Below are 16,978 nucleotides of genomic sequence, written 5' to 3' on the forward strand. Positions count from 1 at the left end.
ACTTATCCAAGGTTACTCAACAAGCAGTTGGCAGAGCCAGGATTAGAACCCAAATCCTCTCACTCCCAGGTCTGAGCCCTATCCACATGCTGCTTCCCAAGCTGATGCAAGCGAAATTCCGTTTTATTAAGTACTATTACAACGGAGTCACTCAAGAACACTTTTTTTGAAGTCCCAGTCTACCTCTTTTAACAATAGTGTATATATATATATATATATATATATATATATATATATATATATATGTATATCTGTATGTCAGTCTAGCCCTTTTTTGCATTCAGAAGAATTCTCCCTAAATGGTCATTTCAATTTCTAGCTACTATTTCTTGGGAAGACTCGGATTTCAAGATCCGATCATGGCGTATTCAATTCTAAGCTTGTTGGCTTTGGTCTCCAGGCTCAGATTAATTCACTGAGCAACTTTACAGACTTCTCCGAATGCTTTCACAAAATAGTATTCCTTGGAACTGGTTTAGTTTCAGGAATCTGTATTTGGGTTTGTAGCAAAGCTCGTTTTCTGAGCCGACGTAGCACAGTTCTCCCACCCTCTACCTCAAGTTTTATTGTGCAATTATTTTACAGTGCTTTCTTTCAACAATTTGTAATGTATTTTATTTCCCTGTTACTTTAAAGTTTGGTACATTACTTATCCCTGTCTTGATTAATTCCACTCCAATCAATAAATAGTATTCATTTAGTGCCTACTGTGTGCAGGGTACTGTGCTAATTGCTTGGGAGAGTACAATGTAACAGTTAGTAGACATGTTCCCTGTCCACGAGGAGCTTACAGTCTAGACGACATGATCCCTACAGTTTCTTCGTGTCAGCAGTCTTCGTTGTGCATCTGTTATACAAAACACTATATCAGTTGCAGCACTAAACTCTGGAAGAGAAGAAATATGTAAATAAGTGTACTAATCTCCATCCTTGACAAATAGGTAGATTAACACTCTGCAAGTCAAAACTCTTTGTTTTTCCTACTATGGTTTTGTATTAAACATGTGCACTTTATCACCTGACCTTTGCCCTAAAATTAGGGGATTCACTGTGTAGTTCCTTTTAAATGTGAACTCTGTTCTTCAGCCTTTGTGGAGAAGCTGCAGAAGGATTGTTGAGAACTTTCATTACAGGACTTGTAACTTACTCCTCAAACTAAAACAAAAGCATAAGCAAGAAATGTATTTTTAAATTTTGTTTTGGAGGAGTGGATTCCAAAAAATGATCGTTTTTCATGCAAAATTCTCATGAAAAGGTATTCATTCAATCGTATTTATTGAGTGCTTACTGTGTGCAGAGCACTATACTAAGAGCTTGAAAAGTGCAATTCAGCAACAGATAGAGAGAATCCCTACCCAGCAACAGGCTCCCAGTCTAGAAGGGGGGAGACAGACAACAAAACAAAACAAGTAGACAGGCATCAGTAGCATCAAAGTAGATAAATAGAATTATAGATATATACACATCATTAATAAAATAAATAGAATAAGAAATATGTACAAATATACACAAGTGCTGTGGGGCGGAGAAGGAGGTGATTGGGGAGGGGAGGAGGAGCAGAGGAAAGGGGGGGCTCAGTCTGGGAAGGCCTCCTGGAGGAGGTGAACTCTCTGTAGGGTTATGAACACAAAACTTTTAGCTATACAGTACAGGATTTTTTTTCTTTCTTCCTATTAAAACCTATTTGCAAATTACGGTATGTTAACAAAATAAGGTAAAAAGTTACCTTATCAAACTGTATGACCCTAAATTTTAAAATGATATTTAATTTCTGATTCCCAAACCATCATTTAAAATTCAACAAGCCGGGTAGTTTAGTTTCCAACATTTTACTTCTATACACTTGAGAGTTGCTTCTACCATTGAGTGCTATCCTTTATACTTTATTATTCTTACTATGCTCTATTATGCTTTTGGTGTCTAAACTTTTCAAACTGGGCAATGTATATCTAAATTGCCACACATGTTTCACGTTCAGCCTGATTATTTCTGTAAATTCCTTATCTCCCATCTCCTTTAAAAAATGATCCTCTCCACCTTATTGTTATTATATTTGTTAAGCATGTAGTGTGTCAAGCACTGGAATACGTAAAAGTAAATCAGGTCAGACACAGTCCCTGTCCCACATGGGGCTCACATGTAGTGGGGAGAACAGGCACTGAATCCCCATTTAATAGATGAGGAAACTGAGACATAGAGAAGTTTAGTGACTTGCTCAAGGTTGCAGCTGGCAAGTCAGAAAGGTGGAATTAGAACTCAGGTCCACTGACGCCCAGGCCTGTGCTCCTTCTGCTAGGCCTCGTTGCTTCTCTGGCTCCTACTTCGAAAAACACCTGTGATTATCCTTCTTCCCATACTGACCACCACCTCCAAACACACCCATTTCCTCCCCTAGAATAAAGAAACCTATTCCTGGGGCCCACTGCTTCATCCAGCTATCAGGCCATCTTCCTGCTCCCATTATCATTCGAACTCCTTGAGCGGATTGTATGTACTTTCTGCCTCCACTTCCTCTCCTCCCAACTTCTTTCTTGACCTTCTACAATGGGGTTTCCACCCTGTTAGCACCAATGATATCATCCTTCCCCATCAATCAGTCGTATTTATTGAGCACTTACTGTGTGCAGTGCGCTGTACTGAGTACTTGGGAGAGTACAGGACAACAGGACACAGACGTATTCCCTGCTATAAGGAGCTTAGAGTCTAGAGAGGGAGACATATGTTAGGATAAATTAGGGGTATGTCCATAAGTGCTGTGGGGCTGAGGGTGGAGTGACTATTAAATGCCTAAAGAGTACAGATGCAAGTGCATAGGTGATGAAGAAGGGAGAGGGAGTAGGAGAAATGAGGGCTTAGAGAAGGCCTCTTGGAGGAGATGTGACTTTAATAAGGCTTTAAAGGTGACGAAAGTGGCGATCTACCATATATGAAGAGATGGATGAGATCTAAGTGCAGTGAGTATGTTGGTTTTAGAGGAGCTGAGTGTACAAGCTGGTTTGTAGTAGGAACTCAGTAAGGTAAGGTAGGAGGGGGTGAATTGATTGAGTGTTTTAAAGCTGATGGTCAGGCCTTTCTGATTGATGTGGAGGTGGATCCTGAGAATCCTGAGGAGTGGAGAGATGTGAACTGAACATTTTTGTAGAAAATTGACCCGGGCAGTAGAGTGAAGTATTGCCTAGAATGGGGAAAGGCAGGTGGTCAGCAGGGAGGTGGGCTAGGGTAAGGTGCTTGAATCAGTATAGTAGCAGTTTGGATGGAAAGGAAATGGTGGATTTAGTGACAGATCGAGTATGTGTTTCGAATGAGAGCAACGAGTTGAGGCTCATGCCTAGGTTTTGGACTTGTATAGGGAGGGTAGTGGTGCTGTCTACAGTGATGGGAAAGACCGGGAGGGCACGGTTTGAGGTGGGAAGGTCAATAATGCCCTCTCTCTTTCCAAACCAAATGCATTCTTTTCTCTGTCCTAATCCTTCTTGATCACTAAACTGCCTTCAACCCCATTGAACCTCCTTCAACCCGAGCCGCATTCTCTTCTTCAGGAAACACTATATAATCTTTGTTTTTCTGACATAGTTCTCTCCTAGGGCTCCTGCCACCTCACTGGCTAATCCTTCTCAGTCTCTTTCACCAACTCTTAGACACAGACATCCCTCAGGGCTTTGTTCTGGATCCCCGTCTCTCAAGTTCAATGCACTCCTGTGGCTTCAACTACCACTTCTATGTGGACGATTGCAAAATCTAGCTAGCTAGTCCTGATCTTTCTCTACAATCTCACCTTTCCTCCTGCCTCCAGGACATCTCTGTCTGGATGTTCTGCCAACACCACAAGCTCAATTTATCTAAGATATACATATGATTTACTTATCAAATTTTAATAAATTTATTAAATTTGTAAATTTATTAAAATTTAAATATAATTTATACATTATATATTATATATATATATGTATATATATATATAAAATGGCGATCTACCATATATGAAGAGATGGATGAGATCTAAGTGCAGTGAGTATGTTGGTTTTAGAGGAGCTGAGTGTACAAGCTGGTTTGTAGTAGGAACCCAGTGAGGTAAGGTAGGAGGGGGTGAGTTGATTGAGTGCTTTAAAGGTGATGGTCAGGCCTTTCTGATTGATGTGGAGGTGGATCCTGAGGAGTGGAGAGATGTGAACTGAACATTTTTGTAGAAAATTGACCCGGGCAGTAGGGTGAAGTATTGCCTAGAATGGGGAAAGGCAGAAGGCCTTTATATATTTATTATATATATATATATATATATATATATATATATATATATATATATATATATATATAATATATTTATATAATAATAATAATAATGGCATTTATTAAGCGCTTACTATGTGCAAAGCACTGTTCTAAGCACTGGGGAGGTTACAAGGTGATCAGGTTGTCCCACTGGGGGCTCACAGTCTTCATCCCCATTTTCCAGATGAGGTAACTGAGGCACAGAGAAGTGAAGTGACTTGCCCAGAGTCACACAGCTGACAATTGGCGGAGCCAGGATTTGAACCCATGACCTCTGACTCCAAAGCCTGTGCTCTTTCCAATGAGCCATGCTGCTTCTCTGATTTATATAAATAAATCTAATTGGGCAGCAGCATGGCATAGTGAATAGAGCATGGACCTGGGAATCAGAAGGTCATGGGTTCTAATCCCGGCTCCACCACTTGTCTGCCATGTGGCTTTGGGCTTGTCACTTCACTTCTCTAGGCCTCATTTACCCCATCTGTAAAGTGGGGATTAAAACTGTGAGCCTCAAGAAGGACAAGGACTGCATCCGACCAGATTTGCTTGTATCCACCCCAGTGCTTAGTGCAGTGTTTGGCACATAGTAAGCTCTTAACAAATACCACAGTTAGTATTACCAAGACTGAAAGCCTCATGTTCCTTCCCACATCATCTCCTCTCCACTCACTCTCCCATCACAGTTGACAACGCCTCCATCTTACCCATCTCTCCAGCAGGCAACCTTGGCGTTATCATTGACTTTTTCTTCTCTTTCAACTCCCACGTCCAGTCTGCTGCCATATCCTGTCAGTAGCAGCATGGCCTAATGGATAGAGCATGTGCCTGGGAGTCAGAAGGATCTGGGTTCTAATCCTGTTGGTCTAGTGGATAGAGCATGGGCCTGGGAATCAACAGGACTTGGGTTCTATTCCTGTGTCCTCTACTTTGCTGTTGGGACTTGGGCAAATCTTAACTTCTTTGTGCCTCTGTTATCTCATCTGTTAAATAGAGATGAAGACTGTGAACCCAGTGTGGGACAGGGGCTGTGTCCAACCTGATTAGCTGGTGTCTACCCCGGTGCTTAGAATGGTGTCTGGCGCATAGTAAGCACTTAACAAATACCCTTTAAAAAATACCATTAAAAAAAGTTCCTCCTCCACAACATTTTCAGGATTGTCATATTTTGGCCTTATTACTGCATCACCCTCCTTGCTGACATCTCTGCCTCTGATCTCTCCACTTTCCATTCCATACTTCATTCCACTGCCCAGATCATTTCTATAAACCGTCACTCTTCACACCTCCAATGGCTGACACTCATTCAGTAGCATTTATTGAGCACTTACTGCATTCAGAACACCATACTAAGCACTTGGGAGGGTGCGATGCAACAATAAGCAGACATGTTCCCTGCCCGCATTCCTTTACTCATCAAGCAGAGACCCTTCACCATTAGCTTTAAGCCACTCAAGCAGCCCTCTCCCTCGTATTTCGCTTCTCTGTCTCCCATGACCCCCCGCTCACACTCTTAGTTCCTCTCAAGTTAGCCTACTTACTGTACCTCGTTCTCTTCTCTTCCACCACCGACCTCTTGTTCACTTCCTCTTCCTAGATTCTGGATGGATCACAGTTGTCATCATCTTCTAAGCTCATGTGACGTCACATCTCCTCTAGGAGGCCTTCCCCAGGAAGCAGCATGGCATAGTGGATAATAATAATAATAATGGTATTTGTTAAGCGCTTACCTTACTGTGTACCAAGCACTGTTCTAGGTGCTGGGGTAGATAGAAGGTAATCATGTTGTCCCACATGGGACTCACAGTCTTAACCCCCATTTTACAGATGAGGTTACTGAGGCACAGAGTAGTTAAGTGACTTGCCCAAAGTCACACAGCTGACAAGTGGCTGAGCCGGAATTAGAACCCATGACCTCTGACTCCCAAGCCCGTGCTCATTCCACTGAGCCTGGGAGTCAGAAGGTCATGGGTTCTAATCCTGACTCTGCCACTTGTCTGCTGTGTGATCTTGGGCAAGTCACTTTGCTTCTCTTTGCCTCAGTTATCTCATCTGTAACATGGAGATTGAGACTGTGAACCCCTGTGGGACAGGGACTGTGTCCTACCTGATTTGCTTGTGTCTACCCCAGCGCTTAGTACAGTGTCTGGCACATAGTATGTGCTTAACAAATACCACTATTATTATATTTTTTTATTAATCCAGTGCTTAATACAAGGCCTGGCACATAGTTCGCACTTAACAAATACCATCATCATTATTATTATTATTACTTTCCCCAATTCGTATCCCCCAGATGCTTCCATGGACCTTCAGTGCCCCCTAAACACTTAAATTGCCCCATTACTCCCCCGTCTCTAATTTATTTAAGTATCTATCACCCCTAATAGACTGTAAGCCTCCTTGGGGGCAAGGGTTCAAGCCGCCTAGCTCTGTAGTACTTTCCTAAATACTTGGTAACATTGCCTTGAGTCATAGAAACCCAGTAAATGCTATTGTTCGTTCACAGGCAGGGAATGTATATGCTAGTTCTGGTTCTGCTGAATCATACTCTCCCAAGCACTTAGTATAGTGCTCTGAACATAGTAAACATTCAATAAATGCCACTGACTGATTAATTGACAATGATGGTGAAGATTTAGTAATTGAGGCACGTGAACAATTTAGTAATACAGTAGTACGTAGCCTGCCATGTAGAACAAAGTTGTTATTTCAGTCTTATTTACCTTTTGTCGGAATGTTTGTCATCATCCTTCGTGCTCTTCACTGAAACCTATGGATGTTCTTATTCCAGGTCAACAGGTTACTCCGAGGTGATAGTTGTGGTGGGCGGATGCGAACGTGTTGGGGGATTTAATCTTCCTTACACTGAATGCTACGATCCTGTGACAGGAGAATGGAAGTCTTTGGCTAAGCTCCCAGAATTTACCAAGTCTGAATATGCGGTGTGTGCTCTAAGGAATGACATTCTCGTCTCAGGTAAAGGTTTTTCTTCCTCACAGAAGCATAGCAGCTCCGTAGGCCCATTTTACGGCTTGTAGTCCCCCTCCTGCTGGAGAGCGAAATGGGGTGGGCTTGGGGGGTGGGGGTGGGGGGGCAGGCAGTGACCATGTGAACTTGTGTCTTTAAACTTGTCCAAAAAATGTTGAGAAGGAAAGTCATTGTTTTAAAACAGAAACCTCAATTTTCTGCCCATGTCGACCACACCATGCATTTCATATGTTTTATGCCATTGAAATCAATTAATTAATTGTGGTATTTATTAACCTCCTACTGTGTGCCAAGCAGTGAACTAAGCACCTGGGTAGATACAAGGTAATGTTTCGTTTTGTTGTCTGTCTCCCCCTTCTAGACTGTGAGCCTGTTGTTGGGTAGGGACCGTCTTTATATGTTTCTGACTTGTACTTCCCAAGCACTTAGTACAGTGCTCTGCACACAGTAAGCACTCAATAAATACGATTGAATGAATGAATGAATGAATGAATGAATAAGTCAGAGAGATCCTCTGGCCCAAATGGAGCTCACAGTTTAAGTAGGAGGGCGAACAGGTATTTAACCTCCACTTCACGGATGAGGAAACTGAGGCCCGAGAAGTTAAATGACTTGCCCAAGATCACACAGCAGGTAAGTGACAGAGCCAAGATTAGAACCCAGGTTCCCTGACTTCAGGTCCTGGTTTGTCCGCAGTCCATATCTGTCCTTCATTTTCAAAGATGATGTGAAGTGCCATTTACACTAGGAAATTGCCCATTGGAAACCCTCAGTTCAAAATATATGTCTAAGGCTTCCAGGCATACAGTAGACCTTCATTTTAAAGCTCTCTTTTCCTAAACAGTTTTCTCTGGTATCATGATGTCTTTGGTTACGTGACCTCCTTAGCTTCGGGTGAGACATCAGTGTCACTTCTCCTTCAGTCATCTAGTCCTTGGGTTCCAACTCTCTAAATACCAGGAAGCAGCTTGGCCTAGTAGATAGAGCACAGGCCTGGGAGTTAGAAGGACCTGGGTTCTAATCCTGGTTCCGCCACTTGTCTGCTATGTGACCTTGGGCAAGTCACTTCACTTCTCTTGGCCTCAGTTATCTCATCTGTAAAAGGGGATTAAGAGAGGGAGCCCCATGTGGGACAGGGACTGTGTCCAATCTGATTAGCTTCTACCTACCCCAGCACTTAGGACAATACCTGACATAATAAGAATAATAATTATGGTATTTGTTAAGCTATGTGCCAAGCACTGCTCTAAGCGCTGGGGTAGATACAAGATAATCAGGTTGTCCCACATGAGGCTCACAGTCTTAATCCCCATTTTACAGATGAGGAACTGAGACACACAGAAGTTTAGTGGCTTGCCCAAGGTCACACAGCAGATAAATGGTAGAGGCGGGGTTAAGTGCTTAACAAATACAATTATTGTCATTATTATTACTACTACTAATAAATTAAAAGTATAAGAAGTGGTATCAGAACAAGAGAGAAATAGTAATAATTATCATAATTGTTAAAGTGCACAGTTTGGACACAGTTTGCGTCCCATATGGGGTTCACAGTCATAATCCCCATTTTACAGATGAGGTAACTGAGGCCCAGAGAAGTGAAGTCGACTTGCCCAAGGTCACACAGCAGACAAGAAGTGGAGCTGGAACTAGGTCTCGGGTCCTTCTGACTTCCAGTCCCATGCTGTACTCACTAGGCCATGCAGACCATAATAGGCCGGTCAACCCATCAGTGGTATTTATTGAGTGCTTACTGTGTGCAGAGCACTGTATTAAAGCGCTTAGTACCATACTGAGTAGCTGCATTGAGTCCCCTGTCTCTTCGGAGGAGGATATCGGGGGAAGGATAGGAAGGAACCCTTTTTCCTGGAGCCCTCCTTCTCATGTTTGACAATCTCAGGTCGGGGCAGAGGGAGAGTGTTATATATGTGTTGCAAACAATGTGGAAAATCCATTTCTAAATGCATGCAAAAATAAAGGCCTTGAAGCTGGGAAAAAAAGACTCTAGTGAATGCCGAAACACTGTCATAGCCTAAAAAGCAAGGACTTAGGTGATTAAGTGACTAAAGAATTATGTGACTCAAGTTGGGGCAAGAGAGATGGTGCTTTGTAGTTTTACATAAGAGAAGGAAAAATTTCATATTTTTCCACTCATGGTGAGTGGCCTCAAAAATTGTTGGTGCTGTTGAGAAATGTTTTTGAAGAGCTGGCTCTGAACTGAGAGTAAGAAGAGGAAGCAGGCTGCAAAATATTTTCCATGGTTTGGCTAGGAGGAAGAGGAGGAGGCCTGGTGTTTATTAAGCACTTACTTGGTGTGAAGTCATAGTAGAAGTAATAAAATATTTACTGAGCACCCACTGGGCCCAGTGTACAAGACTGATGCTTGGAAAAGCACGACAGCTACGTGAGATACATTTCCTTCCCAAAAGGGGCTTACACTCTAAAAGAGGAATTCATTATAATCAGATCAAATGCAGAGCATCCCCACATGGGGCTCACAGTCTATCTGCTGTATCTCTGTCTTATTCCAAGATGAAGGTAATCACTGACCCTTTTGTTTCCCATTTTATAAAGGGGGAAGAATCAACAGCCGTGATGTCTGGATTTATAACTCTCAGCTAAACATTTGGATCAGAGTTGCCTCCCTGAATAAAGGCAGATGGCGACACAAAATGGCTGTCCTCCTTGGTAAAGTAAGAGAGCCTTTGCTTATTTACTCTAGAGGCCCTTTTCTGAAATAGTAACTACAACCTAATCCTTTATTTGAACTTCCCCGGGGATATTTTAGATTCAAATTGTCTTCTGTAACAAATTATTCTGGGTTGATGGCTATGCCATAGGTATCAACAATTCAACTGGGTTCTTCCAAGTGAAATTTTTGTTTTCCAAACTGGTAATTCACGGCAAGGCAGTAAAGTCATGCTGCAGAAACGCCACAAGAGTCCAAAGATGTAAACCCAATGAATGAATATAAGCAAGTTATTCCAAGTTGAAAATACAATGTTTCAATTGTGTGGTGTTTTTCTTTTCCTTTTTAGGGGTTTAATAGCTTGCTACAGGCTCTTAAATCCCATGGGCTATTATTTGAAATACCTGTATGTTTGCCAATCTAAATTATTGTTACTGGATTGTTCGTTAAAACTGAATTTTGAAAAAGAAGTAGATTAATAAGCACTGAGAAAATAAGCCATAAAATAAACCACTGTTACACATTTTATTTTCTAGTGGTAGCATATCATATTGTCCGCACCGTTCATTCATTCATTAAATCGTATTTATTGTGCTTACAGTGGACAGAGCACTGTACCAAGCACTTGAGAGAGTACAGTGTAGCAATAAACAGTCACATTGCCTGCCCACAACAAACTTAGAGTTAGTGAGGGGGAGACAGACATCAATGCAAATAAATAAAATTGCAGATATGTACGTAAGTGCTGTGGCGCTTGGAGGGGGGAAGAGCAAAGGAAGCAAGTCAGGGTGACGCAGAAGGGAGTGGGAGATGAGGAAAAGTGGGGCTTACTCTGGGAAGGCCTCTTGGAGGAGATGTGCTTTTAGAATAACCTTTCACCTTAAAATGTGGTGTTCTTTAAAATATTGTCTCATTAACCTTCATAACATAATAATAATAATAATAATGCTTATTAAGCATTTACTATATGCCAAGCACTGTTCTAAGTGCTGGAGTAGATACAAGCTAATCAGGTTAGACAGTCCCTGTCCCACATGGGGCTCACATTCTTATCCCCATTTTCCAGATCAGGTAAATGAGGCCCAGAGAAGTTAAGTGACTTGCCCAAGGTCACACAAAGCAAACATGTGGTGGAGTCAGGATTGGAACCCAGGTCCTTCTGACTCCCAGGCCCACGCTCTATCTAGCAAACCACGCTGCTTACATCTGTCGGGAGGTGTTTTTACTGGTGGAGAAATGTTGGTCGGAGATCACGTCTTGGATCGAGGACAGAGTACGGAGTGGAAACCAAGATATCTAAATTCTAGTCCACTGGTCTATTCTGTCAACCCATTTTTTTTCCCCAGTGCTAATCACAATGACTGCATTATGACAGGGGAGTTACTTTGGAATGAATGACATGAATAGTAGTCATTTAGATTCCTTGAGGTTTCTGGTCTAAGAATTATCGAAATGAGGAGGACTGGAAAAGACACCGAAATGATCCTCTACAGCAGTCAAGCATTTTGGAAATTTCAGCCAAGTGTTCCAGTGATGTGATTCATCAGTCAATCAATCGATCATATTTATTGAGTGATTACAGTGTGCAGAGCACTGTACTAAGTGCTTGGGAAGTACAAGTTGGTAACATATAGAGACGGTCCCTACCCAAAAGTGGGCTCACAGTCTAGAAGGGGGAGACAGAGAACAAAACCAAACATATTAACAAAATAAAATAAATAGAATAGATATGTACAAGTAAAATAAATAAATAAATAAAGTAATAACTATGTACAATCATATATACATATATACAGGTGCTGTGGGGAAAGGAAGGAGGCAAGACTAAGAGGATGGAGATGGGGACGAGGGGGAGACGAGGAGGAGTGAATGATTTATTCATTCATTCATGCATTGAATCGTATTTATTGAGCGCTTACTATGTGCAAAGCACTGTACTAAGTGCTTGGGAGATTACAGTATAAAAACAAACAAACACATTTCTGCCCACAATGAGCTAGCTCACAGTCTAGAGGAAGAGACAGACATTAGTATAAATAAATAAATAGATAAATACATAAATAAATAAACAGAGTTAGCGCTTAACAAATGCCACTACTATTCTTATTAACAAGCTCAGGATTTGGGGGCTTTCTGGAATAGGAATTATCTCCAGATCCCTTGGCCTCATGTGCATGTGAGCTGTGGGGGTGGGAGGGAGGATGAATGAAGAAGCAAGTAAGAGTGGCAGACTGTTGTGGGCAGGGATTGTCTCCCTTTGTTTCTGAATTGTAATAATAATAATAATAATAATAATGGCATTTGTTAAGCACTTACTGTGTGCAAAGCACTGTTCTAAGCGCTGGGGGCAGATACAAGGTGATCAGATTGTCACACGTGGGACTCACAGTCTTAATCCCCATTTTACAGATGAGGTAACTGAGGCTCAGAGAAGTTAAGTGACTTGCTCAAGGTCACACAGCAGACATGTGGCAGAGCTGGGATTAGAACCCACGACCTCTGTCTCTCAAGCCCGTGCTCGTTCCACTGAGCCACGCTGCTTCTCAAGCTCTTAATACAGTGGTCTGCACACAGTAAGCGCTCAATAAATATGATTGAATGAATGAATATGTGGGCAAAGAGGAGAGGAGGGTTTAGGGAAGGCTTCTTGGACGAGATGCGCCTTCAATAAGGCTTTGAAGTGGGAGAGGGCAATAATCTGTTATGAGGAGGGAGATCATTCCAGGCCAGAGGTAGGATGTGGGCGAGAGGTTGGCAGCAAGGAAGACAAGATTGAGGCACAGTGAGAAGGTTAGCATTAGAGGATCTGGCTGAAGGTGGTGGGCATCAGTTGGGTTCGGTGCCAGACTCGGCATGTTCTCTCTCATCCCTCGGAGGTGATCTGCATCCCGGGTCAGCTGGTGGCCACGTGGCCACCAAATTAAAGCCGGCCAAGCGAATCTGGAGATAATTCCTATTCCAGAAAGCCCCAAAAGCCTGAGCTAGTTAATAATAATAGTACTGGCATTTGTTGAGCTAACTCTGCGCCAAGCACCGTACTAAGCGCTGGGATAGGTACATGATAATCAGGTCCTACATGAGGCCCACAGTCTAAGTAGGAAGGAGAACAGCGATTGGATCCCTAATTTGCATTTGGAGGAACTGAGGCAAGGAGAAGTTAAATGACTCATTCTTTCATTCATTCAATCATATTTATTGAGTGCTTACTGTGTGCAGAGCACTGTACTAAGTGCTTGGGAAGTACAGGTAAATACAATTGATTTTACAAGTCGGCAACATATAGAGATGGTCCCTACCCAACAACGTGCTCACGGTCTAGAAGAGAAGCAGCGTGGCTCAGTGGAAAGAGCACGGGCTTTGGAGACAGAGGTCATGGGTTCAAATCCTGGCTCTGCCAATTGTCAGCTATGTGACTTTGGTCAAGTCACTTCACTTCTCTGTGCCTCAGTTACCTCATCTGTAAAATGGGGATTAAGACTGTGGGACAACTTGATCACCTTGTAACCTCCCCAGTGCTTAGAACAGTGCTTTGCACATAGTAAGCGCTTAATAAATGCCATTATTATTATTATTCTAAGGGGGAGACAGACAACAAAACTAAACAAGTAGACAGGTGTCAAAATCATCAGAACAAATAGAATTGTAGCTATGTGCACATCATTAACAAAATAAACAGAATAGTAAATATGTACAAATAAAATAGAGTAATAAATCTGTACAAGTATGTACATGTGTATATGTATATATTATATATGCATGTATTTATGTACATATATATATGTATGTATATATGACTCAATCAAGGACACACAGCAGACAGGTGACAGAGTCAGAATTAGCACCCAGGTCCTCTGACTCCCAGTCCCATGCTCTTTCCACTAGGCCCCACTGCTTCTCCAGTTCCAAGACTGTCCTCCTTAGTGGTGTAAATGTTTGGAAGGAGGGAGGACTTGGAATCAATCCTGTTTGCCCTTGCCTCCTCACTAATGCCCGGCCCTTTGGTTCTCACTTCCACCCAGTGTCCTCCCTAAATAAAGGAAGTTGTTCTTCAGGCTGACAGTGGTCTTGGGACAAAGTGGAAGAACCTGAATGTGGGTTTTTTTTGTTTTATTTTTTAATGGTATTTGTTAAGTGCTTACTCTGTGTCAAACACTGTTCTAAGCACTGGGATAAATACAAGTTAACTAGGTCAGACATAGTCCCTGCCCCACATGGGGCTCTCAGTCCAAGTTAAGAGGGAAGACAGGTATCCCCATTTTACAATTGAGGCACAGAGCAGTTAAGCGACTTGCCCAAGGTTACCCAGCAAGCAGCTGGCAGAGCCGGGATTAGAAGCCAGGTCCTTCTGACTCTCAGGCCTGTGTTCTCTCCACTAGGCCACACTGCTCTTCTGAACATGCATCCTCTCTTCTTCCAGGCAACCAGCCTAGATTCAGCAAACCGCCTTTTGGCTATCCTTGGTGGTGGCCGGATGGGCTGGGAGAGGTGAAACTGGAGGCTGGAAAATTCCAAAATAAGGTCTGTCCCGTGGGCAGGCTGCCTGACCAGGAACCAGGAACAGCTTGAAGGCAGTCAGCATTGTCCCTTGCTTTTTATAGACTTGGGCCAAAATTAGATTTTTTTTTCCACGAAAAATTATCTTTAGAGAACACAGTTGTCTCCTGTAGAGACATGCAAGAGAAAGGAATAACTTGCAGTTCTTGCTGATGGGAAGCTACGGTGTGTTAATGAGACCTATACCTCTGCTAGCCTGAAAATGTGCCAGAACAAAATTTAAAATTTGGCAATTACAGAAGGGTTCTTTAGTTTGAAGATGAGACCACCAATAATGAGACTGCATTCATGAATGGGAATGTCTCTGAGAGAGCATCTCTTGCACACTTGCACGCTTGGTCCTTGAAAATACACTAGTGACCCTTTTCTCACCCCTTGCCATTTGAGTGTCCAAGACTGAACTCCTTGTCTTCCCTCCCAAACCCTGCCCTCTCCCTGACTTTCCCATCTCTGTTGATGGCACTACCATCCTTCCCGTCTCACAAGCCCGCACCCTTGGTGTCATCCTCGACTCCGCTCTCTCATTCACCCCTCACATCCAAGCCGTCACCAAAACCTGCCGGTCTCAGCTCCGCAACATTGCCAAGATCCGCCCTTTCCTCTCCATCCATACCGCTACCCTGCTTGTTCAAGCTCTCATCCTGTCCCGTCTGGACTACTGCATCAGCCTTCTCTCTGGTCTCCCATCCTCGTGTCTCTCCCCACTTCAATCTATACTTCATGCTGCTGCCCGGATTGTGTTTGTCCAGAAACGCTCTGGGCATGTTACTCCCCTCCTCAAAAATCTCCAGTGGCTACCAATCAATCTGCGCATCAGGCAGAAACTCCTCACCCTGGGCTTCAAGGCTGTCCATCACCTCGCCCCCTCCTACCTCACCTCCCTTCTCTCCTTCTCCAGCCCACTCCGCACCCTCCGCTCCTCTAGCTGCTAATCTCCTCACTGTGCCTCGTTCTCGCCTGTCCCACCATCGACCCCCGGCCCACGTCATCCCCCGGGCCTGGAATGCCCTCCCTCTGCCCATCCGCCAAGCTAGCTCTCTTCCTCCCTTCAAGGCCCTACTGAGAGCTCACCTCCTCCAGGAGGCCTTCCCTGACTGAGCCCCTTCCTTCCTCTCCCCTTGGTCCCCCTCTCCATCCCCCCCATCTTACCTCCTTCCCTTCCCCACAGCACTTGTATATATGTATATATGTTTGTACATATTTATTACTCTATTTATTTATTTATTTATTTTACTTGTACATATCTATTCTATTTATTTTATTTTGTTAGTATGTTTGGTCTTGTTCTCTGTCTCCCCCTTTTAGACTCTGAGCCCACTGTTGGGTAGGGACTGTCTCTATATGTTGCCAACTTGTACTTCCCAAGCACTTAGTACAGTGCTCTGCACACAGTAAGCGCTCAATAAATACGATTGATTGATTGAGTGAGTGAGCATTGCTCAGACGCCAGTGGTAAAGAGGTGGAAAGACTTTAATCGTAGTTCGTAATAATTTTATTACTTGTTAAGTGCTTACTGTGTGCTGGGTACTGTACTAAGCGCTGGATGGTTACAAGCATATCGGGTTGGACACAGTCCCTGTCCCATGTAGGGTTCACAGTCTCAATCCCCATTTTACAGATGAGGTAACTGAGGCCCAGAGAAGTGAAGTGACTTGCCCATGGTCACATAGCAGACAAGTGGCAGAGATAGGTTAAGAACCCATGACCTTCTGACTCCTAGGCCCATGTTCTATCCACTACAGCCTGCTGTTCTGTTGCCAGCAGGGCAGTGCCTTTGCATTCTTTTTGCAGTAGTTGTGATAGCTTGTGCTTAGCCATCTGCACTCTCTTGGCCTGGTCTCCCTGTGTCCAGCTGGATGCATTTTGAGATGACTGGTAGGGAAAACTAGGGAGACTGTAGTCCCTGAAAGGAATCAATAGCAGCAAACACCCTGCACTCCCTCTTTTGGTTAAATCAATTAGTGGATAGACTACTCAGAGTCTTTAAAAAGGATTGTGGGTGAGATGGGAGAGGAATCTGGATGAGAGGGGAGAGGGATCTTTTCCACTTTTTCCATAAACCGGGGGAGAAGCAAAAAACAAAACAAGAACACTGGCAAAAATAATTACTGTTGTTCTCCACACAGCTAGACGGAGTGGAGTCAGAAAACAGCAAGACCGTTGAAGCTGGGCATGTGAAAGCAAAAGCAGTTGTTTCAGGGGCAGGGATGGTGTCACAAGTCAGTCTCTACTACCTCTGGGCAGATGTGGGAAGCCTGATTCCAGCAATCTTCTGATCTTTGAAAGCCCATCAGTTACAGCCCTGAGGAGGAGGAATCCTGCCAAACCGGTCCCGCCTCCACAAACCAGCCGGCACCAAGACGTCCAGTCTCCCCCAAAGCGCCACCTCTCTCTCCCTTGGCAGTATTTTGACAAAACATTGTGCCGCCATCCCCATTCTGCTGCTGGTGAAAGCTTCATTTTTTGCCCCCAGTAAA

The 16,978-nt window shown here is 43.4% G+C and overlaps 1 protein-coding gene across 1 annotated transcript in view; it reads left to right on the forward strand.

Annotated features, from left to right (window-relative positions):
* Positions 1 to 16,978, forward strand: part of KLHL24 (kelch like family member 24) — a 93,472-nt gene that overhangs the window by 48,324 nt on the left and 28,170 nt on the right. The window contains exons 3-4 of the mRNA XM_038769369.1: positions 7,061 to 7,245; positions 9,832 to 9,950. Coding sequence (XP_038625297.1) covers positions 7,061 to 7,245; positions 9,832 to 9,950 — 304 coding nt within the window. The remainder of the gene's footprint in view (positions 1 to 7,060; positions 7,246 to 9,831; positions 9,951 to 16,978) is intronic.

The sequence above is a fragment of the Tachyglossus aculeatus genome, chromosome 1, assembly GCF_015852505.1.
Source record: "Tachyglossus aculeatus isolate mTacAcu1 chromosome 1, mTacAcu1.pri, whole genome shotgun sequence".
Taxonomy (NCBI): Eukaryota; Metazoa; Chordata; class Mammalia; order Monotremata; family Tachyglossidae; genus Tachyglossus; species Tachyglossus aculeatus.